Genomic DNA, 24,081 nt, shown 5'->3' with positions numbered 1-24,081 from the left:
TCTTGTCCTGTGCGCTGCTGCGCTGCTGGCCCGGCGCTCGCTCTTACCCTGTGCGCTGCTGCGCTGCTTGGTGGTGCCCCGGGCCCGGCGCTCGCTCTAGTCCTGTGCGCTGCTTGGTGGTGCCGCTTGGCCAGGCGCTGCCGTCTCTCCGTGCGACCCTCGCTGTTCGGCCATACCCCGACCAGGCGCTCGCTCTTGTCCGGTGCGCCCCTCGCTGCTCGGCCGCGTCCCAGGCCAGGCGCTCGCTCTTGCCCTGTGCGTTGCCGCGCTGCTTGGTGGTGCCCCCTGGCCAGGCGCTGCAGCTTCTCCGAGCCCCTCGCTGTTCTGCCGTGCCCGGGCCAGGCGCTCACTCTTGCCCTTTGTGCTGCTTGGTGGTGCCCCCGGGCCAGGCGCTTCCACCTCCCTGTGCGCCGCTCGCTGCTCCACCGTTCCCTGGGCCAGGTGCTTGCTCTTTCCCTGTGTGCCGCTCCACTGCTTGGTCGTGCCCATGGGCCAGGTCTTCTGTCTCCCCCGTCTCCCCATGTTCCACTTGATGCTGGGCTGTGCCCCTTGGCCAGGTGCTCGCTCTCTCCCCTGTGTACCTCTCCTGCTCAGTCGTGCCCCTTACCAGGCCCCCTGCCTCCCCATGTGCCCTTTCATTGATGGGTTGTTCCGCGTTCAGTGAGGGTTGCCAGAACTTGCCTGTTAGGATTGTTCTCCTAGGTTAACATCACTGTCTTGATCTCTCTTCTGTGTAGCTCCTTGCAGAACTGTGGCAATAGCATCTACAGCTCGCTGTGCTCATCCTCAGAGAGGTGGGCCAAATCACGCCTGTCATGTGATTTGTGCCTTATCTTATTTAACTTTGACAGAGATCCTTGCAGATTAGGCACTGCTATTAGCCCCATGCTACGGGGGACACTGCAGATTATTCTTCCTAGGACACTGCCAGTTCCCCTTCTGACTAGGTTAACATCATTGTCCTGATCTCTCTTCTGTGTGGCTCCAGCCTGCGTTTCTTGGTCAAGTACTTGTGCAGTACACACCTTCCCCTCCAGTCAAGCCAGTTCCTTCACAGTGCCTCAAACGCTCTGCCTGGATTTCAGTTAGACCCTAACTTATCTACCTGCTGGAATATACAATCCTCCCCTTGTTGGTGGATGATGTGTTTCAAGACCCAGTGGATGCCTGCAATCAACCCTGTATATACTATATTTTTTCCTGTACTTACATACCTAAAGTAAAGTTTAATTTTTAGAAATGAACGATAATAATAAAATTGATATTATAACAATATACTGTGATAAAAGTTATGTCAGTGTGTTCTCTCAGACTCTCATTTGTACTGTACTATACTGTATTTTTGGAGCTGGGGTGGGTAATTGAAATCATAGAAAATTAAAGTAGATAAGGAGGACCACCATACTATTACTTATTGAGGGCTCATGGTGCCAGTTATCTGTTGCCAGCTAACCCGTCAAACTTCATGGTGTAAAACAGCAATAGTTTTTTTTATTATCTACCCTACTTTTGTGGACAAGGAATTTGGTAAGGGTTTGGCTGGGCTGTTCTGGCTTAAAGGTTGGTTGGTTGGTTTGTTTATTTATTAATTAATTAATTAATTTAGTTAGTTAGTTATTGGTACTGGAGATTGAACCCAGGGGCCCTTAACCACTCTGCCACATCCCCAGCTCTTTCTATTTTTTATTTTGAGACAGGGTCTTGCTAAGTTGCTCAGGACTTTGTTAAGTTGCCATGGCTGGCCTCAGACTTGTAATCCTCCTGCCTCAGCATTCCAAGTTGCTGGGATTATAAGCATGCCCCAGCGTACCTGGCTTGGCTTTAAAGATTTTAATGTCATTGTGTTTAAATTGTGGCTTGACTTGGAATATAGGTTAGTAAGGGATGTAACAGCTGGAGGCTAGTGGAGTTGTCTTCATGTAGTCTCCTAGGACCTTCCCACGTGGTCTCTTTACATGTCTGTTTGGTGTTTCCTTGGGAGATTTGGACCTATAACAAGCATCTGAAGTTTTCAAGAACAGTTCCAGCAAGCAGAGCAGAATCTATATCAACTTTTAAGACCACAGCACTTCAGAAAGGTTAGAGTGTCATGTCACCTCTGCTTTACGGTATTGATCAAAACAGCCCCAGAAGCCTGCTGAATTTTAAGAGGAAAGGATGTTGACCCTGTGGTTGGGAGTAGTGATGTGAGATGGCAGTCTTTGAAAATACAGCTTGCTACAGTGTATCAGAGGTGAATAAAAGTTGTCATTCTCCTTAAGGAATTTCAGGTCTAGCTGGGAAGGCACACCTGCAAACACATGATTTTTATTACTATGCAGTAAGAATATAACTGTACCTATAAAGGGATTGGGAGAAGGGGTTTAGCAGCAGCGCTTATGTTTTCTGAAAGCTCACCTGCTGTGCTGGCCACTAAGCTCTCTGCATTGTTGCTTCATTCTCATGGTAACCTGCAGATAGGTGCTGTTATGAGGTCTTAGGATTCTGGAACTTAACTAGCTTGTCCAGCCAGGTTCCATAGCTGAAGAGTGGTAGACCTGAGACTTGAGTCAGCTCAGCCTCTGTAGAGTTTGTAACCACTATGGCTGATTCATAAACTGATTATTCTGGGCTTTGAAGGGATCTTGGCTCTGAACATGCATTACAATGCATGTAGCTGGAGGAAACCTTGGTGGCAGCTAAGTTGTGAGGTCTGGGCCATTTGGGACCTGTCACGTTGTGTTTTGTTTTTAACTTGAATAAGAGAGTGAGGCATAGAAGGAAAAGAGGCTCCAGCTTCACCTTGGGGTGCCAGGAAGGTGTCTGGTAGTTTCACTGATGAGTTGAAATTACGGAATCAACATCAGGTAGTCATAAGAGCTTTTTCAAATAGAAGAGATAGTGAGCTATATCCCCAGTCCTTTTTATTTTGAGACAGGGTCTTCCTAAGTTTCTGGGAGACTCACTAAGTTGCCAAAGCTGGCCTCTCACTTGACATCCCCCTGCCTCAGCCTCTTGAGTTGCTTTGGTTGATAGGTTTTGGTGGACTGGTGATCTCTGTGTTGTGTTGTATTAAAGGACTTCATGACGCCCGTGTTCACTCTGCAGACTAACCCTTCCTGGAAGAGTTGTGGAGAATGGAAGTGAGCAGGGATCCTACGACACAGATAAAGGTACCCCTCTGGAATGCACGTGGTCCTTCCCTTGGGTTCTTCCTGTTAGCTTGTCTGTATGTAGTCTTTCCAGAGTACACCCGGGGACCTAGGTGTCTCGCAGTCACAGTGGGCTCCTGACACTCTGTACTGCCTGCTGCCTTTATTCGTGATTTTTTGACAGTTAGAATTTCCTCAGTCCTTTAAAGTATTTCACAGTATTTCTTCAAAGCAAAGTTGAGTTAAATACTCTGACCCCATTTTCTAGAAGTACTTCTTCTACATTAAGTAGGTGTTTAAAAGTAAAATGAGATGATTGATTATAAAAGGTGTGGATGATTCATAAGCTTTTGAATGGAATCTTTCTTGTACAATTTTCAAAGTTGAATTTTAATAACGGGTAGATGAGAAACTATCCATGGGTGGCATTTAAAGCCTGATTGAATTTCTTCTCATGATTGATAAGTAGCTCATTTTAGCTAACCGTGGAACCATTTATTTTCCTTTTCTAAAAGCCACTGGATCTGTAGTAAGAGTGTCTTGTGTACGCTGTGTAGTTATGCATCAGGGTAGAGAGAGAGGAGAGGCAGGAAGTTGTTAAAGCAGAGTTCTCACAGTGCAGTATGAGAACAGTGACACTACTGTCCTAGTAGGAAGTCTACCTTTAGTTACAGATCGGTTGCATATAGAAATGAAGTCATTCAATTGTGAAAGTTCACGGACATTTAATAAGGTCAAACACGTGGAAATATTTGGGTTGAGTTATATCTGATATGTTGGGATGTAGTTGATGCATTGAAAGAGCTGAGATGTTTGAAATGCAGAGTAGTGACTACAGGATTGTAGGGGCTGGATGAGGTTGATGGACCAGTCAGGAAGGGGGTGTGCATACACTGGAGTGTGCTGGCAGAAGACTTCAGGGGTGGAGTCCTGAGATATCAGAGCCACTCCTGTGAGCCACAGTTGCTTTATTTAGAATATTTTATATTTTTTAAACTGCTATTCTCCTTGGATTAGATACCTGATTTTCCCCCAGCCCAGAAATATATTTTACATTTATATATTTTATAAGTAACTCTTGGTTAATTCTAAGCTGATACCTCCTCAGGCCATTGATGTTCAGAGTTTTGATTTGGAACTTTAATAGTATCAGTAGGTTGAGGTGATTCTGGGTGGGATTAAAGCATTCAGTCCTTGAGCAGTTTGACCTGGAAAAGTAACAGCTCCTGAAAAGCCCTGTTTGAGCCTCTTGCTGTTTTGATTTGTATTTGCTATGTAATAAGGGCATATTTTGGAGCCTAGTGAGTTAAAATTGTTTTACCAAGGTGTATATTTCATAGGTATATTTGCGAAACCTTTGAAAGTTTTAATTTGTCTAAGCATAAAACAAATTTATATTTAAGGAATTTTTACCATTCGATTACCCAAAGAAACTCCTGGCGAGCATTTTGAGGGGCTGAACATGTTGACTGCTCTTCTGGCACCCAGAAAACCCAGGACAGCCAGACCACTTGTGGAAGAAATGGGTACGTGCTTTGCAGTTGGGGAGAAATGGAGATAATTAAAAATATTTAGATTGCTGTGTGTTTCTGGGGGAGAAACGATTTAGTGAGTAGCAAATGGGAGAGAATATCTTAGGTGGCAACATAAGCTCACTTTGGTGTTCTGATTAAGAGATGTAAAGAACCACTGGACCGGCAGATGCTCCACATTTTTGGACCAACTAAAACATTGTCTTGTCTCAGTCAGGATATTAGCGCTTTGTGCTAAGATCAGAAGTGTACGGTGGAAGGAGTTCCCCAGTGTGGACATCAGCAGGGTCTAGAGCTGACCCCCACCTGTGTGGCTGCCCTGGCTCCTCTCCAAGGCCCCACTGCCCTCGTTTAGCCTGTGCTTGAGTGGCATGTGTGGTTCTTACGGGCTGTGAGCTTTTTCACTCACCCTTGTTCTGACAGCCTCGTCCCTCCTGCAGCCCTCTGCTCTCATTGCTCTGTGGTGTCCACGTTTCTTTATGTGTCCTGCCACTGATGAGCACTTGGGCTGGCTCCAGTTGCTTGGCTGTCGTGAATAATGGAGCTGTGGCTGTCCTTGTGCGTGTCTTTCAGTGCATATCTGCAGGGAGGTTTTTTGTACACTTTTTCTTCCTCTAGTTTAACCTAGGAAATCCAATACTTTAAAAATTATTACTTTTTAATACACACAGGTGCTTCTGAAGAAGTAGTTGAAGACGATGATGGAGAGTTTGACTGGGAAATTGAGCAGACCCCCTATGAAGAGGTACCAGAAGGCACGCTGAGTCCGCAGTGCGGCTACGGGTTCGGGAACTCCCGGGCAGGAGTGGTTCGGCGGTTGCAGGTACGTGGCCTCTGTGGCAGAGTGGGGACGCAGGGTTCCTCTGTGGGCAATCTATTTCAGTTCTGCTTGTGCTGGGCAGTTTGGATCAAGACGGTGTGTTGAGAGCCCCTGGCACAACTTCTTGCCTATAACTGTCCCCCAGGTGTTCCCCCCTGTTGGCTATCTGCCCACCTCACTGCTTTCGCAGACATCTTGTGCTGTCTGCCCCTTGATTCAGAGAGGAACTCTCCAGATGCCTCCTGGAAAGCTTTGATTTGTACTTCTGGAAAATGGAGATGTATTCTGATGTGAAATGTCTTCTATGCATATAAGATGGTTTCCTAGTGAGAAGGAGGGCGCGTGTTTGGATCGGTGGCTCCGTCCTGGTGTAGGATAGGTGCTCTTCATTTCCTCTGGGTGGAGCTCACATGGAGACTCTTTTGAGTGCTGCTCAGGAGATGTTGGATTTGGGGATTCTAGCTACTGATGCTCAGTCTGTACTAAGCTGTATTTGGGTTTACCAAGGAAAGGTGAAGAACTTAGCTTGTGCTTCCATGTGTGCCTCTGTCTACATTTGGGATGCTGGTGCCAACTACTTGACCACAAATGTTTTGTCTTCTCTTGTAAAATGGGGGGTCAGTGTGCTCACCGACTTTAAGGCTGTTTGGAAAATTTAAGGAGATGCTGCATTTGAAATCTCTGAAAAGTGTAGAAAGCTCTGACAGTTCCTGTCTTTAGGACACAAAGTGCTCTCAAGACTCCTAAAAGGAAACAGAACTGAGATTTGCACAGGAGTCATGCTGGTGAAATATCTCCTAAAAGCCTGGGTGTTTTTCTGGTGCATCGCGGATTGCTTACTCCTCAGCCTGCTTGTGTTCCCTGCTGGGCTCGAAGGAAGTCAGACCTGAGCCACTTTGTCAGCTGTAGGAACGGCAGTGAGGGACCTCACCTATTTGCTCAAGAGCTAGCTGGTGGTCAGTCTAGGGGCTTTCCAGTCCAAAGCCATAAATAAAGGGTAGTAAATGTCACACAGTCTAAGTACAGATTGTACATCCCTGTTAAAAGTGTCTCCCCAGCCAGGGACCTTGGCGTTGGGATTGTTGCTGCTGTGAAGGCAGGAGCCCTGGGGGCTTTCTGACGGGTTCTGAAGGACACAGGCATGCCCCAGCTCAGGCCCTTCGAGAGTGCTGGTGTCTATTGAAAATGTTATTAGAATGATTTTAGACACAAGTAATTGTGAAATGTTCTTGATACCTTGATGCCTTCACTCAGGTGTTAAAAGTCTGTCACCTGCTTGAAAAGGAAACATTCTCAGTGTCATTGAAGTTCCTAACTGCTCTTATTATGTTTCCCCTCAGAAATGAACCATTGAATTAAACGTTTATAGTTCCCAATCGTTTAGCTCTGTTGTCTAAAATCATCAAACTCTTCTTCAAGTTTTAACTGAAAGAACATTGCTTTTATAAACAATTTGTGTATTTCCTCAGAGTTGGAGGGAGCATGAGCGTTTGTCCTAGGAGCTCAGCTGTGAACCTGCTGTACCGCTGGTGGCACAGGGTTTCACCCCACGTGTGCAATACTGGGACCCCCCAAAAGTCCTGAAAACTGAAACATTTAAAAATATTTAATTTGGTGGCAAAACCTTATCTGAAGTAATATAGGTTTTTAAATATATTTTCATATTTTTATTGGTGAGTTATAAATATACATAATAGTGGGATTCATTGTTACATATTTGTAACACAATTAATAGTTGTCTTTTAAATATGAAAGTAGTGTGCATATTCTGAATTTTTACTGTAGAAAGTAGAAAGAGTGATCTATTTGGATGCCAGGGGGTGCATCTGACTTCTTGGAGGAAGTTAAATAAAGTGTGGTGTCTGCACCATAACACCTTCTCCACTCTGATGGGGGCTGCATCCTGCATCCCACCCGCTTCAGAGGACCTGGAGGGCACGGCCCCGGGCACTCTGCACCGGCCCACATCGCTGCTGGATCACGGCTTGTTCCTGTGATGGGTGTGCATTTTACCCTTGGACCAACCAGGGGATGTGTAGTCTTTACAGAGGATCTTATTTTCTTATTAAATTTGAGGAATATGGTGTCGTTGACAGCTAGGAAACCAAGACCAAGGCTGTGCATTAAGGCTGGTCTCTGCAGGGGGCTCGTGTCCCGCGGGCTGTTGGCACAGAGCCCTACGTGAGTGGCAGTACTGGAGTTTGTCTGTCTTCACAGCTGCCTGTGTGTGACAGTTGAAAACTGAGTGACTACGTAGATGATCAGTGTGGCTTTTTCTACCAGTAAAGCAGGTGGGAAATACTGAACACAACTATTGCACAAGGAAGAGATCTTAGAACATCTCTTCTAAGTTAAAATAATTTTTAAAACTTCACCATCTTCTAAAATGCAGTGTTTCCTCACAAGTTCAGTCTCTCCAGTTCTGCCTTTGGATGAGAAGGTATCTGTCATTTGTTCATTGCTCAGGTTTTACCTGTATTCTGACAGCTTCTTTTTTCCCCCTTCTAAAATTAAAAATGACTATTTTTTTCTGTGATGATAAAAGCAATATAGATTCATTATAAAAATATAATAGAAGAAGAAATTCAATCTTCCGTAATTCCAACACCCAAGCATCTTGTCTTCATGGAGTAACTTAACCCTTTACTAGTAGTGTAGTCGCTCCTGTTTTTTCCTGCCAGCCTTCTAAGTAGCTCGTGAATGTCTGTGTTTTATACTGATAAATGAGAAGAAAAAGTTTTTCTGAAACATAATCTCTTCTTCCCCCCACATCCTTACACACACACACACACACACACACACACACTTCTTTCTTTCCGTTCTGAAATTACTGCCAGCCACCAGGGCGCCTTTGGAAAACGTCCCTGGCTGCTCAGAGTCAGGGCTGCACAACAAGCTTCTGGCACCGGAGGCTGCCAGCAACCACAGTCCCAGAGAGTCTGGGCGCCAACCCAGCAGCCCTGGGGGCCCTGCTGCCAGCAGCTGTGGAACACTGGGCTTGCTGGCTCTTTGCTGCCCTTGGCTGCACTGGGGACCTGGCCTTTGTCTCCAGGGGACGAAGTGGCCAGATGTGTGCGCAGGGCTTCGTTCTTGCTCTGGGCTGCTCTGTCTTCCCTGTGGCTAGTGTGCATGAGCCCGACTGAAATCCTCCCTGAGCTTTCCTTGGCAGGGCTTGTCTTAAATGCTCAGACGGCTGGGGACCAGGGCAGAGGAGGGGAATGCTTACCCTCGTTTCCTTCTGTTGATTGTGTCTTACATTTTTATATTCCAAGCCAACTTGGCTTTTGCTTTTTAGTTTATTTCAGTTTTTCCTTTGGGTCTGATTTGAGTTTCCCACCATGTCTGTGTGCAGAGCAGGTCTGGGCAGGACCTGTACTGCCGTGAACTCCACGCTGACCATGTGCGTGTCCTGTGACTGCACTTGAAGGCCCTGAGACAGGAGCCCTGACAGGAGGGAGAAGGAAAAGAGCCGCCTGCTTATGGGTCAGTCCTCACCCCCAAGAGAGCAGGAAGCTTATCTGTGTGTGTAGTGCTGGGTCTCCAGGCCAGCACCCAGTACAGCACCCACCCGCAGCAGCCCCGTGCCCTCTGCTCATTCATGGTTTAAACCAAACCAGGCACAGTTCCCGGGGCGCAGTGCAGAAGATAGAGCAGGCCCTGCCCTGTGGAACATTCTAGTGGGTGGCACAGTAAGCAGGTAGACAACAGATAAGTGAGGTCATGACAGGTGGTGCTGTTGAGAGACGGGGCTACTACTTCAGTACAGAGAAGGCCCCTTGAGGAGAGTGCTGTGTGCTGCGCTCTGGAGGGTGAGCGGGCACGGTCAGTGCAGAGCCTGGGGTGGGGTTGGGGTGCTGCAGCAGTGGGCTCTGGTGTGGCTGGGGCGTGGGAGCCTGGCTGACGGCAAACTGTCGAGCTGCCGTTGGCATGCGGCGTGCCTGTGGGTGCCTGCGTGGGTCCTCCGCAGCGCAGCAGTGTGTACCACGATGTGCTGACGGTGCTCCATCATGACCCGACATTTGGTCCAGGTACAGTGATCAAGCAGACCCCCCACCCCTGCCCCAGCTCATTACTGCCTCTACTTGCCAGTGAGGAACTGAAGCTCAGGGAGGGTAGTACTCTCAGCAGGATCCTGTGGGTAACGGGGGCCTCATTGGAGTGGGCACCAGAGACAGTTCAACCCTGTTGAATGTGCTAATGCCCGATGCCCTAATCCCCACAGCACCCTGTGGAACTGAGTGAGGTTCACCCCCTCTCTGAAAAAATGTCCTCGGGGTTTCCCCAGGACTTGTGAAGGTGTTACACTGCACAGCAGAGGGCCACGCAGCCATGATCACGTGAAGGATCTTGAGATGGCGAGAGCGCCCTGCGTTATCTAGGTGGGCCTAGTCTGAGCACAGGGTCCTTAAAGAGACCAGGGTCAGTCAAAGAGAGAGGGCCACGTGATGACAGAAACCTCAGAGGGAGGGTCTCATGATGTGGGCTGCAGACCAAGGAATGAGGACACCTCTCAGATGGAGAAGGCGAAGAAATGATTCTCCTGTGACCCTGCAGAGCGGCATGCAGCCCAGCCAGTGACTTCAACCCAATGAGACCCATTTTGAGTTCTGACCTCTAGAACTGTAGGAGAGTAAATTGGTGGTGATCGCCACAGCAGAGGCAGCAGGGGAACCTAATCCCAGTCCCATGACGGAGGTGCCTTGAGACTCATCTCACACAGCAGGCTGGGGTTCCCAGTGGGTGGCACAACTGGAGCTGGGCTGCAGAGCTGGGCAGGCCTCACTCCAGGCTGCCCTTCCCCTTCATCAGACTGTCTTCAGAAGTATCTGGGGAGAGTGGAGTGAGGGTAGGGACCAGGGCACTCCTTGGGGCTGGAAGAAGGGAGGAAAAGGGGTGGCCCTCGGGTGCCGGGGAGGGACTTGGCATCCAGGGGTGGGAAGTGGCTCTAGTGTTCTCCAGCCAGTGAACCCAGATGGACTCTTAACACCTCCTCTCCCAAGCCTTCGCCAGCACCCCACCCAGTCTGGCTGCACACGGTAGTTTCAGGTAGTGAGGAAGCACAGGGAGACAGGAAGGACCCAGGTTGTGCTACCCTGGGAGACTTTTCTGGTGGATTCTCTCTCTGCACGTACTTCCCAGGCAGACACTGCTGCATGCTTGTTGGGCTGTCCCTGTCGGGGTCCTCTATGTAAGGGTTATTGCACAGGGCACAAACTTGTGGCTTGCCCTGAGAATCTAGCTACTGTTTACTAGTATTTCTATAGAAAAATATATGTTAAGGGCTGGGGCTGGGGCTCCATGGTAGAGCACTTGCCTAGCCTGTGTGAGGCACTGGGTTCGAGTCTCAGCACCACGTATAAACACATAAATAAATAAAAGTTCATCAACAACTAGTAAAATATTAAACTTAAAAAAAAGACAGGTTTCCAAAAAGAAAATTGCAAGGAAACTTTTGGAATGCAAATTTTTTATAAGTTTGGGGTCTGTCAGAAATCTGGTTTTGCCCAAAATGTTTGTACTTGGAAATATTAAGGTATTCTAGATGTTCCAGTGACTTCCAAAAGTGTCTCTGGTCCCTTTGATTGTATTAGAATGTGTTAAGATTAAATATTATCGCTGTTATTTGACCAGCTAGGTGTTTCCTTTGATTTCTTTTCAAGTAATGTCCTTTAGGCTTCTTTCACCTTCTCTACTTCTCACCTGGGTGTGGTGGTGGAGATGGGGCGGTTGAAGAAAGGAGAAGCACAGTCATGGGATATTTTATATTGTATAAGTTTCTTTGCTTCACAATTGTGACCAAAAGAATAAAGACAATATGGTATGCTAGGCAGTTTTCTAATGTACATATTTTCAGTAGGATTCCTCTTGGAAAACATGCCATGTATTAACATGTACTCTTTTCTGTAATGACAGTTATGGTAAAATTGATTCTTAGATTCTTAAATTTTTCAATGGAAAGTCATATACGTCAAAATAGCCCACAAAAGTTCTTTGATCACTTGAGCATGGTGGTGTGTTCCTGTCATCCCAGTTACTCGGATCACAGGTTCCAGGCCAGCCCTGGCAACTCATAGTGACATCTTGTCTCAAAACAGAAGAGGGCTGGGGATGTAGCTCAGTGGTAAAATGACCCTGGGTTCAGTCCCCAGTACTGAAAAACAAAACAAAACAAACTAGTCAGATCCACCTCCAGAGTAGCACGTGTCAGTTTTGTGTGTGCTGCCTCCTGTGAGGACTCTTCTGTGAGACCTGCCGAGCTAGACTTAGGAAGCAGCAGGTGGCTGTCTGTACTCAGCCTTCAGACCTGAGGGGCATCTCCGTCACTTGGGAGATGATGAAGAACCAAGCGTCCTGTTTGCTGTAGGGGTTATATTCCATTGTGGCTTCCTGTCAAGCTGTTGGAGCTGAAGTAATGTTAACCGGTTTGCTTGCTGTAAGGATTAGATGGATCACCTCAAGCAGGGCCTAGGGAGTGCTGCGCGGTTCACAGTCATCCGCCTGATCCGAATCTCTGGGTCAGGGGCACCATCATAGTTTATTGATCCATTAAGATTCTCCTGTGTTTTGCTATTTCTTTTCCTTGAAAAAGTTGAGTTTTAAAATGCTAAAAAATAGAAGATAGCAAATTATCTTTCTTTTTCTGCGTGTTTAGGATGAGCTGAGTGACGTCATTGATGTTAAGGATCCCGATTCTACCCCTGCAGCTGTGCGAAGGCAGAAGCGCCTGGCTGCCGAGCTGGCTAAATTCGACCCTGATCATTATCTGTGAGTACTGAGCTTTCTGAGGACTAAAGAGTTTATTGTCATGCATTTAGGAGTGTCTGACTCTACAGATTGGACACATTTTGGATGCTGGAAATTAGTCGTGGCTGAAAACTTAATTGACCTTGGGGTTAGCTGCAGCTGCCCCCAAGGTGGTGATCTTTGTAAGCTCTCGCGTCTTGTCGCTCACCCTAGCAACAGAGGACTCCCTAGCATCCTTTTTTGAGGTTTTTCTCGCTACGAGTAAGAAAAGAGTGAATCCATGAGAATGCTTACCCTCCTTTTAAGTAGACGTTTGCTGTGTTCGGTGGTATAGGGTGATGAAGGAATGTCTCCGTTGCCTGACGAGGCTGAACCTCAGGTCCTGCATTTCTTGCTGGCTCAGGGTCTTCCCTGTAATGAGCAGTCTGTTCAGGTAACGAGTGTGTGTCCCTGTGGTGGAGCACGAGGGGAACCTGTGGGCTGCAGTCTGGCTGCGCTTCTCCCCTGCCTTAGTGGTGTCTGGCCAGAGCGCCGTTCTCTCAGGCTCCATTCACACAGCACGCTTACGTGACTCGCCATCACTGGAGAGGTCGTGATGACAGCAGCCCTGTGCGATCCTCGTGGCCCCTTTGTGGAGGATGGGCCTGTGCGTCGACTTGGGCCTCCCTCACCTTCCCCGAGGCCGACGGCTCCAACTGCTACACTGCGACTTAATCATCACGGCCCTGCGCGTCCATACTGGGCTTTCACTTATCAAGTGCTCTCGTGGGATTATTTGATCTAGTTTTCACAGCAGACGAGGAAAGGAAGTCCAGAGACTTGACCAAGGTCATGCTGCTGCCAAGGGGCCTGGCCAGGACTTGGAGAGTCTCTGCACTTGTCATTGGTATTTCCTTTCTGTGTACACGATTGTGGTTGAACTACGGTTGCTCTGTGATTAACATGCTGTCTCCTGTGACACGAGGATGCTGACTGGACTGGCAGAGATCTGTTTGTGATGTGTGACAATGGTGGGTGGACCTCCTCACTACCCTAAGGCAGCCGAGGGAGAGCGGGCTGTGTTGCCTTTTGGAGGGCGTCGGAGAGGTTGAGCTCCATTCACGTTGCCATTTCTAATCACCTTTCTCTCTCCAGTTGTGGTTTTAAAGGTCCACTGAAGAGTCATCTGAAGAAACCCATTTAAAATCATGCTGGATATTTAAGGTGGAAATTTCATGGTCAGCAGATTTCTCCGGCCAGCATGAAAACAGAATGAGCTTTACAAGACTGAAATTTCAGGTGGGGGGGGCCTTAATTAGAACTGTCTATTTTGAAGCTGGAAGAACGAGAGTGTGCCCCGAGAGAACTGGGAGATGGAGAACAAGAGTTGGCAGGATGGTATTGGAAGCAGCCCTTGTTCTGCACCTCTGTTTCTTGTCTGGAAGCTCACCTTCTTCAGTAGCGTGTGGGAAGGGTCCTCTCCCTTGCTCACCGAGGACTTCTTACAGGAGGGGCCTCCGTAGTCCTGGGCTGGGGCAGAAGAGTGCAGTCACAGGGTCCAGGTTCCTGGTGACTTCTGAGGCAGTAAGACTTTGGCTAGTTGTGATTTGTGGGATCCTTTACTCGTTATTCATATTAGCTGGCTGACTTGCCCAAATATCATTTATATTTCATGAAACACAAAGTTCTTGTAAATTTTCAATTAAAAAATTTTAGTTCAGCGCTTTTTTTGTTAATGGTTAATACAATTTAGAAAACCTGTCCCTTTGTGTCCTGTGACCCCGAGGTGGTGCATTGCTCTCATGCTCTTACCCCTTCCATATGCGTGGGTAACGTCTACCTGTGACACTAATTCATGCTGCATTGTGCAGACAGTCCCTGTTTTTAGTCGTCTAACCTGTCCTTAGAGGTCATGAGGTCTCAGGATGTCAGGTTTTGGGGGGCATATGATGAAAGCTAACTGATTTCAGCCTAAGCAGAACATAGTGAGGTCCACTGATTATAGAAAGGAATTTATAAATTTCAAAGGCAAAAATAATTGACTGTGGGTTATTATTTCTAAAACCCTGTGCTGTACTCTCTGGGTGCTTCCGTGCTGGGACTTCTCTCCTGGTGGGTTTTGTGGCCGCACAGTGCTGGGCATATGACACACTTAAGTTGTCGTCTAATTGTTGACATAGTCTTTGCCGTAACCAATTCATGAGACCTTGCCTTTTTCTTTGGGAGACAACAGTAGAATTTAATCAAAATTATGAACATCTCTGAGATAAAAATAGGACAAAGTGACCATCCACCATTTGGGACCCTTTACAATTCACGTTATTCAGCGTTTGTTAAGCATGGCAGGCGTTTGTTTGAGTGAGCCGCGTGCCAGGCAGTGCCGCGGGCACAAGGGGACCACCGTGGTGGCGAGGATGGTGGTCTGGCTCACAGGGGCCTGTTGCCGTGAAGGCAGTAGGGGACAGTTCTGTGGTGACGAGGGCTGTGAAGAAGCCGCCTAGGGCTTGGAGCACGACCACACCAGGCACTGACTCCTCTGCCTCGGCTCGACCCGGGGGACTCTTCCCGTCCCCTCTGAAGCCTTCGTCCTGCCCCACTTCCCAGCCCAGCCGCCTAGGTTCCCAAGCCAGGACTCCTCTGGGCTCTTCCTTTGCCCCACATCCCTCAGTCCCACGGCTGTGCCATTCCTTTCCCTTGTCCTCACCCCCCTTCTCAGCCTTCCGTGGTTGACCGACGTGTTGCCCGGCTCCCCAGGCCGGGGCCCTTCAGCCCTGTCCACCGCAGGGCTGGGCGGATCCTGTGCTAGGGCGGGGTCTCCCGCCTGCACCTGGTACTCCTGGCTGGAAAGGAGAACCCGAGCCTCAAATCTTCTTAGGAAACTCGTAATTCACGGACCTAGTGGACCGCACCCCGTTGGATTACTGGAACAGGAGTAGTGGATCTTATTCACTGTCACCAGTTAGATAGAGAGTTGGCAGAGGTAGGTAAATAGGGGGTAGGAGAGCCATCCACCACGCCAGGTGATGGCTTTCCCCAGCAGACTTGCCCTGGGGGGGGCAGCTGGGGGCCCTCGGCCTTGCCTGAGGCGTCCCCAGTGCTCCAGGGTCCAAGGCCCTTGTCTCTCTCTGTGCCCTTCTTCCTGGGTGGGTCTGTCCTCTTCCTTGCTCCAAATACTCGTGACTCCCGTGCCTTCCTCAAGTACCCAACTTACGTGTCCAGCTGCTGTTGGACAGGTCTGTTTTTATGTCACATAAGGGCACCGGAACTCAGCCTGTCCCAAGCCTGTGCCCCGTCTCAATGACAGAGTGGGTGTCCACTGGGTTGTTGACTCTTCTAGTTCCTTAACCCCTTGCCCCTCACCCCAGGGTTCTGGGAGTGGTTTCGCTCATGTCCACTGCCACGCTGTTCCTGTGGCCACTACTGTTTCTCCTCCTCCTGTTGGCTCCTTCAACGTGTCATTCCCATAGTGAGAGTTCAAGTATTCAGTTCTCACAGATAAACCCCTATATTTTTAAACATGAATTACAAGATTGTTGTCACCACAGCATATTATTTTCATCTCCTCTCAGCACTTTTTTCTTCAACGTGTGGCATTGTTACCTGGATTTTGACAACTATTCTTTGGCCCAGAATATTCTGTCCAGCTCTCTTGATTTGAGAATGAGTCTATAGTAGAACTTCAATTCAAAAGAATTTTTGTTCACTTTAAGGAAGAAGAAACAGCCAATAAGAAAAGAGGATTCGTTTGTAAAGCCACTGTTTTACCCTAGTGCCATGTGCTTTGTGCGCCTGGTGAAAATGGATTTGAGAATTCCTGTTTAAGATACTATTCAGTCTTGACCCATATTTTTTTATTTCCTCATTAAAAAAACAAAAACAGGAAGTTTGTGTTTGTAGGAGCTTGGATTCTGGAGCAAGGCTCAAGTGGGCCCACATCCTGGCCACACTTCCTACCAGCTCACAGTTCTCCAGGCCTCAGTTTCCTCCTGTAAAATGGGTGTTTTAACAGCCCCTCCCACACACCCATGGTGATGATGGGAGGAGGGAAGGAGGGAATGGGTGCCCAGCACTTAGAGCTGTGGCTGGAACCAAGGATGGACTCAGTTCTTACCTGGTCTTTCTGATTTTCAAAAGATTTCAGTATCTCAGATGAAAGAAAAAAGTATCTAAAGTCATAAAAATATCAGCTAGCAAATTTGATTTATCAAAGCAACCATTTCCTTGAATTTCTCATTGTCTGAAACATAGACAAAATTTTTCATGAGTTATGCTTTCTCACTCTTTTCTCAAGAATTCCAGTTTCCAGCCTTGAATGCAAGATAGCATATTTTCTGAGTAAGTGTCCTCCGAGAGTGAGACGTATATTTTAAATATAGCTGCGGTTTTTCTAGTTAAAACTGAGAAAGTGGAGTTCAGGAAAATTAGTTTTCTGTTCTTTACAAAGCTGACTTCTTTTATCTTTCTCAGTAATTTAAAATCAAGGAACTGTTAGCAAACCCAGTAAAATAGCTTGCATTGTCGTAGAAAGTATCCATGCACATGATAAAAAGTGTGTGTGTGTGTGTGTGTGTGTGTGTGTGTCTGCGCCTCTCTGTGAAGTTGTCCTGAATTTCCTGCTCTGTTTTCCTTTGCTGGTAGTTTGAAAGGTCTTTTCCTTTATTGACACCTTACCAAAATCTGTGGTGCGTGAAATCCTAGCCCGAGTGCTGGGTTTCAGTGAGTGTGTTCAGATTCACTTCTCCCAGGACATTGAAGGGGGATGTGCCTTGAGGTCAGGATGACCGTCCAGTGTTTCTGTTGAAAGAGATCACAAATGTCACAAATGTCGGCTTGCACACAGTCTCGTGGGGGGGTAGTGAAAGGAGTAAATAAGGACTCCGTCTTTCCTCGAGACAACTCTGGATTAACAGTCCATGTTTGTGGTGGAAATGTGATGAATGAAGATAAAACTGGAGAGATGGAAGCCAGCCAGTCCTGCCTAACGAGCCAATCACTGTTCCTCCTCAGAGCTGACTTCTTTGAAGATGAGGCAGTCGAACAGATTTTGAAGTATAATCCTTGGTGGAATGATCCATATTCAGAAATGATGGCCTGTTTGGGGAAGAGTCGGCAGCCAGAAAGTCATGCTGCGTTAGGTAAGAAACTCACAATGAGACTCGTTTGTTAAAACTTTTAAAATCTCATGGTGGAAAGCAGGGTGAGAAATATTCTGGAATTGTCTTCTGTTTTTGCAACTATATTCCTGTAAGTCTAAAATCAGTTTAAAATAAAAAGTTTTTAAAATTAAAAAAAAAAAAAATCTCTGAGTACCCAGTTTGCTGCCTTCCCTATTCTTAAGCACATGGTTTTAATTATCTCACAATGTGAAGATATGATCTTGTATTGTTGATTCTAGAAAAGAGATCCTCATCCTTGAAAATGCCACTAAATTTACATTTCACTTCTTTGTGTTGGAAAATGCTTTTGAAGTTCCGTTTCCTTTAGAACCATTGGCGTCCTTTTAAATTTTTTTTTTTTTATCAATTTGTAGTAAACTCAGGGGTATTAACATTCAGGACATTTGTGGTTTTCAAAAAAACTGCTTGAGAGGTACACACAGTCCCGTGGGGAGGCGTTTAAGTGTTGGTAATGGTGGGAACAGACCCAGTTCTCTGTCTCTCTCTGTTGAATGAATTTGATATGCCCTCCTTGTTTTTTCACACCCAGTTGTATGAGGAGGCCAGTATGGCTGTGCTCATGCCCACCACTTCCAGGGGACGGGTGGGCCAGCATGTCCCCATGAAAGCTGAGCTGGGGTTTTATGACCAGAGGGACGGCTATGCCATATTTAACACGCAGCCAGACGTGGCCCACAAAGAGTCCTTTCTTAGGAGCGCATGTTATTGCCTGAGTTAAAACAAGAAGTTCCTTCTATAAGTTCAAGGTTGCATATTAAGTCTGCATGCTCAAGTTGTAACCGTTTCTGATAGATCAAGAACAAGAGTCTGTTTTGGCCAACATACTGATTTGGCTTTTACTTATATATTAAAACTAAAATTTCATTGGGTAAATGAAAGGTTCTCTTTCTCTCTCAAGAATATTTAATGAAATATAGACCTTTCCTACCCCAGCTTCCTCTTCCTAAAGTAATTGCTGGTAGTCATTTTGTGTATTTTTAAATTCTCTCCCATTGCATTCCCACTCCACCTGCGATCGCTGCGGGGTCTGTGTGGTGTCTTTTTTTATTCTTGGCCTAGCAGTGCAGTAGTATTTAGTTAAGTGCCTGTTATGCAACAGGTATGAAATAAGTATTTATGGAAAAATAGTTATTATTTTTGTAGTTAAGTTTTGTTAGAGTTTAGGTGATTTCTCGTAGATCAAAAAATTGTTGCTTTTACAAAATAGATAATTGGCTCTATTGCATGAGAGGAAACTCATTTATAATAACCCTTGATACATTTATTGTCTTCAACAAATCCTGGGTTTATATATAATTTAAGAAGCCTTCAGAGAGTTCCCCCATGTCACCGGCAGATTTTCAGGTGTAGAGTTGCTGACATGATTTGGGCAGTTAGCTCTGTGCCTGTGTGTCTTCTCAGAAGGTAGCCCACACTGAAATGGCGCAGGATGTCTGCTGGCGGACTCCCCTTCCCCAGGTGTAGCCCAGCACTTCAGGGAGGTGGGGTGGGAAACACTGGCAGCCGCGCAGTTGAGCTCTCTGTCCACCAGGGAGAGCTAATTGCCCTCGGATCTAAGGAAGGCTTTACCTAGGGAGGCCTTACCCTTGACTCACATTGTCACTCTTGGTGAAGAGCTCCTTCTCGGTCCAGTGTTCCGTTTGAATCACTGCTCTCTGTGTGACTTAACGGTGGTTAACCCAGAGTCTGTCCTCCCAACCACGGGCTCTCCTGATCCCCCTTTGTCCCATGACTTGCACTGGGGGTGGGGCTTCAGGCACAGCCAGGGCTGTGATCTAAGGTAGGGGAGCCTGGGCTCTGCTGAGCAGGGGGTGTCTCTTCCAGTCTGTCCAGGGAGGTGCCGGGTGAGCTAAATGCGTCTTGAGCTCAGACGTCTAGCGGTGTGGTCTGCTGACTTCTGGTTGCTATGGAAATCCTACACCTGTCTGAGTTGTCACGAGGACTGAATGAGGTGTTGTGCATTGTGAACGTTAGAAGTCATCATCAGAGAGTAAATCAGTGGTAGGAGAGCGAGCCAGGATTTGAATGGCCACCTGTGAAATTGCCATTTTTGTGTACTTTATAAAGCTTTAAGGGGAAGTATTTTGTTAATGAGATATCTCCTCCCCCTTTTCTTATTCACATGTTTGATTTTTTTTTTCCTTTTTTGAGAGGGTGTCTTACAGGGTAGCCCAGGCTGGCCTTGAAATCCTAAATTCAAGTAGTCCTTCCTCCTCTGCTCCCAGGAAGCTGGGACGACAGTGTGTGCCACTGGGCCTGGCTTCCTACCCAAGTGCTCGGGATACTCAGAATTAGAGGAATGAATCAAAGTGTGCTGAAGCAGAATAAAATGAGGGGGAAAGAAGTAGGCCAAGAAGCAACCTTTAAATCTCTGTTTACCCAAGGCACGTGGGCCTGCTCTGCCCCCACTCCCCTGTGTCCCCTCTGCCTCTCTGGTCTCTCCCCTGGGTCGTGGCAGTAGGCGCTGCCTCCTGAACACTTCCTCGCGGGGCGTGGGGTTGTGGTAGGGCGCTCCTTTGGTCCATTCTTCACGTTGAGAGTCACTCACCTGCTTTGAACTCCATGTGGACCTCGGTGGGAACCTTCGCTGCTGGCCTGGCCGACCTGTGGTTCTTTCCCCCCCTTCCTAACACTAAGTTCTGCAGGGGACTTCGGTGCCATCTTCAGTCTCACGATGGCTGGCCTGGCCTGGGCTGTGACTCTTGTCTGGTCTTCCTGACTCTGAGTTCCCGTGGGGACTTCGGTACCATTACAGTCTCATGGTGCTGGCCTGGCCTGGGCTGTGACTGTCGTTCTGATCTTCCTGACTCTGTGGTTGGACTCGGCTCGTCTGCAGTGATCCTCAGGCTGCCTCGTGGAGGCCATGGTGAGCACTGTGCCCCTGGAGCTCTGGTTCCTTTTTTTTAATATTTATTTTTTAGTTGTAGTTGGACACAATACCTTTATTTCACTTATTTATTTTTATTTGGTGCTGAGGATAGAACCCAGGGCCTCGCACATGCAAGGTGAGCCTCTACCCCTGAGCCCCAGCCCTGGGTGCTGGATTCTTGAAGATGGCCCTGCCACATCTCTCCTGGTGCCTTTCAGTGGTCACTCTCAGCCCAAGCATCTTGGCACATACTGGCTTATTGCGATGTTCACGATCAGTGGACTTCCTGGCAGGGACACCCTGTTGGCATAAGTGCTCTAGGCGCCAGCTGTGACATCACAGCACTGAGGGCTGGCTGTCTAGCAGGAGGCCCAAGTGCAGGATGCTCCTCCTTCCCTTGACCTGCCCTCAGGGGGCACAGTGCTCTGCAGGAGCCAGGCCATGGTGACCGGGTCGCTGACCCAGACCCAGAGACGGGGTACCTGGAGGGTGTTTAGAGAGCAGGGGAGGACTGGAAACTAAAAAAATGTTAAAAAGTCCAGGAGAAGGTGGGCACCACGGTGCCTTTCCCTGTTGGTGGGAGTGCCTTGGCAGACCTGCACATGTTGGTGGGCATCTTCTGAACACTGGGAGGTGACCCTGGGCCCTGTGCTTCCCAGACCTGCTGAGCTTTCAGCCGGCTTTGTTCACTGCCGACTATTTTACAAGTATAATTAACTGAAATGTTGTGGACTGTACCGAGGAGCCACTCTGTAGTGTGTCTGAATCATACAAGTGCTTGGCAGATGTCACGTGTGGTGGCGATCATCCAAGCCCTGCTGGCTCAGGCCTGCAGGTATTTCCAGGATGCTGCGTGGTTAGATCTGGCCGTGTGCAAGCCTCCCCGAGTTCCCCCGGGGTGGTAGGATCTACAGTTGTAATAAGAAGGCCTCTGGGAGCCCAGACTCTTGATTTCTCTAGAGACTTCCTGGCTCCTTTAGGTTATTCATCCTCTCTGGTCTCTTGGCATGAGTTTCAGCATGTGGGTATGTTGTGTATCATCCGTGAACTAAGCAAGCTGAAATGGAACTTGAAAAATGCTCAGAAAAGTTGGTGTTTTCAGGAAAGCCTGGGGCACCTGGCACCTGAGAACCAGGGGTGCAGTCGGGTCAGCTGTGCGTGTGCTGTGCAGTGGTTGAAAGTGACATGGGCATGTCCCTGCGTGTGGGTAGTGTGACGTCTGGGTCAGCCTTTCCAGACGGCTGAAAGACATGCAGGATGACAGGGTAAGTGTAAAGGCAGAGCGTGCAAAAGAGCCTGTCGCCACGTGGTTCTGGGCACACTCACTATGTGATTCAGAGCTGTGAAAGCAGAGGTCTTCACTGGCCAACGAGGGTGTAAAGGCTTTTCTTGAGTGAGTGATAGTGCCCTGAACACCTGGCACTCTCCTATTAGCTAAATTAATGAGTCTAAAAAACTGTGCTTAAGGGAATGCTGTCTCGAGTCTTTTGCTAAATACCTGGGTCTTCAGATAGTCTGTCAGCGTACCTTCTTCATACGTCAGTGTGCGCCCCTTGGGGAGCTGCCTTAAATCAAATTGCTTAAAGAGAACTGAGTGCTTCTATTTAAGTTAAGGGGTTTTTAGATGAGTCAACACCTGGTTTATTTGTCTTACCAATTTAATTTTTGAACATTGGTCTTTAAAGAATGCTTGACTTGATACCTATCAGTCTTTTAACTTGTGTTTAGAACATTACTGGCCAGCAAATTAAATAATTTTTTTAAATTATTGTTATTTATATAAGCAATGCTATACAAGTACATATCTTCCCCTTTTTAGCATAGGATTGCTAACAGGTTGAAAAATAATTACATAAATATATTTCAAAACCTGTTTCTTGAAGTAAGTATATTTTAGTGAAAGGAGTATTGCTTCCAGTATTTTAAATTAAGAATATTTAAGTGTCACCCCCGACACCCCAACACAAGAACAGGGCGCAAAACCACTGGAAGCGTTTAAATAAAAAGAACCCATCTTAAACTTAAGGCTCCTAAGACAGACGGAAGTGAGTTTGGAAAATCATATGTGAAAAGGCTTTTGTTTGCTGATTTCTATCACTATAACAAAATACCTGAGATAATTGGTTTAAAAGAGGAAAGGTTTTATTTTGGCTTACACTTAGAGGTTTCCGTCCATGTTTGGACCTGTTGCTTTTGGCCAGTGCTGGGACAGAATCAATGTCTGGAACATTGTTTGTCTCACAGCCATGCCGCTGAAGACAGACTTCAGGAAGAGGCTGGGCTCCATCCCTCCATCCAGGGTATCCCAGTGATGTAAAACTCCCAGGAGGCCCAGCCCTTACAAGACTTCACGACAACGGGCCACGGCGTGGAGACCAAGCCTCTAATAGACATGGGCCTTTGGGAACAGTGCAGCAGGCCGGGGCCTGTCCTCTGTGTGTGGTCGTTCCCTTGCCCTGACCAGGCTGGGAAGAGCAGAAAGGCAGTCCGGCCGAGCTGGAGTGTGTGGCCAGCTGGCCACCTAGAGCTCGGTTTGGGAATATCAAGAATAATAAGTTCTGGCCTCTGAAGAGGTGGCAAAGAGCCCAGGGGTCTTTTCATTGTCCTTCTCCCCTCTTTCAGCGGGAGGCCTTCTTGATTACAGCTGAGCTGTGACCTCTCACTGATGACGGTTGCTTCCTGTCCTCCTTCAGCTGATGGAGGTGAGCGGAAGTGCTGGGTGCGCTTTACGGATGACGTTTCTGGAAAGAAAGGGCTTGTCACCCTCTTGCTTTCTGCTTTCTAGTTGGCCAGGAGATTACTAAAAGCCAGAGTAGCTGTCTCAGGCGGATGGGTGGAGGTTATGTGATAGGAAGCTGGTGTCCAGCCAGCCTGAGTCACGGGCCACGGTGGTACAGACTTCTGTCTCGTGTCAGCCCCTGTCTTGGGGTCTTTGTCGGGGCGTGCAGTCTGTCTTTACCTGAACTTCACGGACGACTCTAAACCTGGAGAAGAAGACTCGAAAGTCACTTTGAGGTTATGTTGATGTGAAGCCCCGGAAGTAGAAGCAGGATGCTCCTCTTGGGGTGAAAAACTTAGAGAATTTGAAAGTGATTGAGGGGGAATAGAAGAAAAATCACAAATAACTTTGCAAGATGAAAAAGTAGTAACTCTTTTACTTAGAAGGATATATAAATGCTTAGATTTCTTTTAAAATTGCTCTGAGACAAGCCTGGTATGTGGCTCAGCAGTAGAACGCTGGCCTAGCCTGCACAAGGCCCTGGTTCAGTCCCTGACCCTGAGAGGAAGAAAGACAAGGCTGTACTTAGAATACCTAGGACTGAGCCTTTAGTTCCTGTTTCCAGCTGTTGCTCTTTCTGTGCATCTTGCTCTAGGTAAGGTATTTTGCTTCATTTGTAAAATAATGAACTAATACTTATATTTCATTAATGTGAGAACATACATGATTGGAAAGGAAAGCCTCTTGTGCATCGTTTTGTGTAAGCACAGGAAGACATGGTGTTCAGAGGCTGCTTTATGATAATTGGGCAGAGATCTCCAGTCTCATGCTTGCTAGCCTTTACGTAAGCTTGAGGTATTTTGTGATCTGCACTAAGTATTTCAAGTTTGTTGTTTTGTACTGGGTGCCAATATTAGTGAAATGTCTGATACGTGAAATAAGATACACTTTTTCTCTTATCAAGAAGTACTTAATTATGAAAATGGGGGGAAATACTGTATTCACAATAGTGACAACAAACAAGAATACTTTGATGTAATTTTTAGCAAGAAAAGTAATAGATCTGTTTGACAAAGTTGGTGGTTCAATATAGTGGGAAAATTGGATTAC

The 24,081-nt window shown here is 47.2% G+C and overlaps 1 protein-coding gene across 2 annotated transcripts in view; it reads left to right on the top strand.

The window, feature by feature from the left end:
* The first annotated feature begins 1,881 nt into the window (after positions 1-1,881).
* Shq1 (SHQ1, H/ACA ribonucleoprotein assembly factor) overlaps positions 1,882-24,081 on the top strand; it is a 65,971-nt gene continuing 43,771 nt past the window's right edge. The window contains exons 1-6 of one of the 2 annotated variants that reach the window (XM_015494930.2): positions 1,882-2,078; positions 3,088-3,152; positions 4,562-4,657; positions 5,335-5,486; positions 12,136-12,248; positions 17,214-17,341. In XM_015494930.2, coding sequence (XP_015350416.1) covers positions 4,594-4,657; positions 5,335-5,486; positions 12,136-12,248; positions 17,214-17,341 — 457 coding nt within the window. In that variant the 5' untranslated portion in view covers positions 1,882-2,078; positions 3,088-3,152; positions 4,562-4,593. Of the gene's footprint in view, positions 2,079-3,087; positions 3,153-4,534; positions 4,658-5,334; positions 5,487-12,135; positions 12,249-17,213; positions 17,342-24,081 lie in introns of both variants that reach the window. The other variant, XM_048787009.1, reaches the window with a different exon arrangement.

The sequence above is a fragment of the Marmota marmota genome, unplaced genomic scaffold (genome assembly GCF_001458135.2).
Source record: "Marmota marmota marmota unplaced genomic scaffold, marMar, whole genome shotgun sequence".
Classification (NCBI taxonomy): Eukaryota; Metazoa; Chordata; class Mammalia; order Rodentia; family Sciuridae; genus Marmota; species Marmota marmota.
This window is presented reverse-complemented; position numbering and strand designations above follow the sequence as displayed.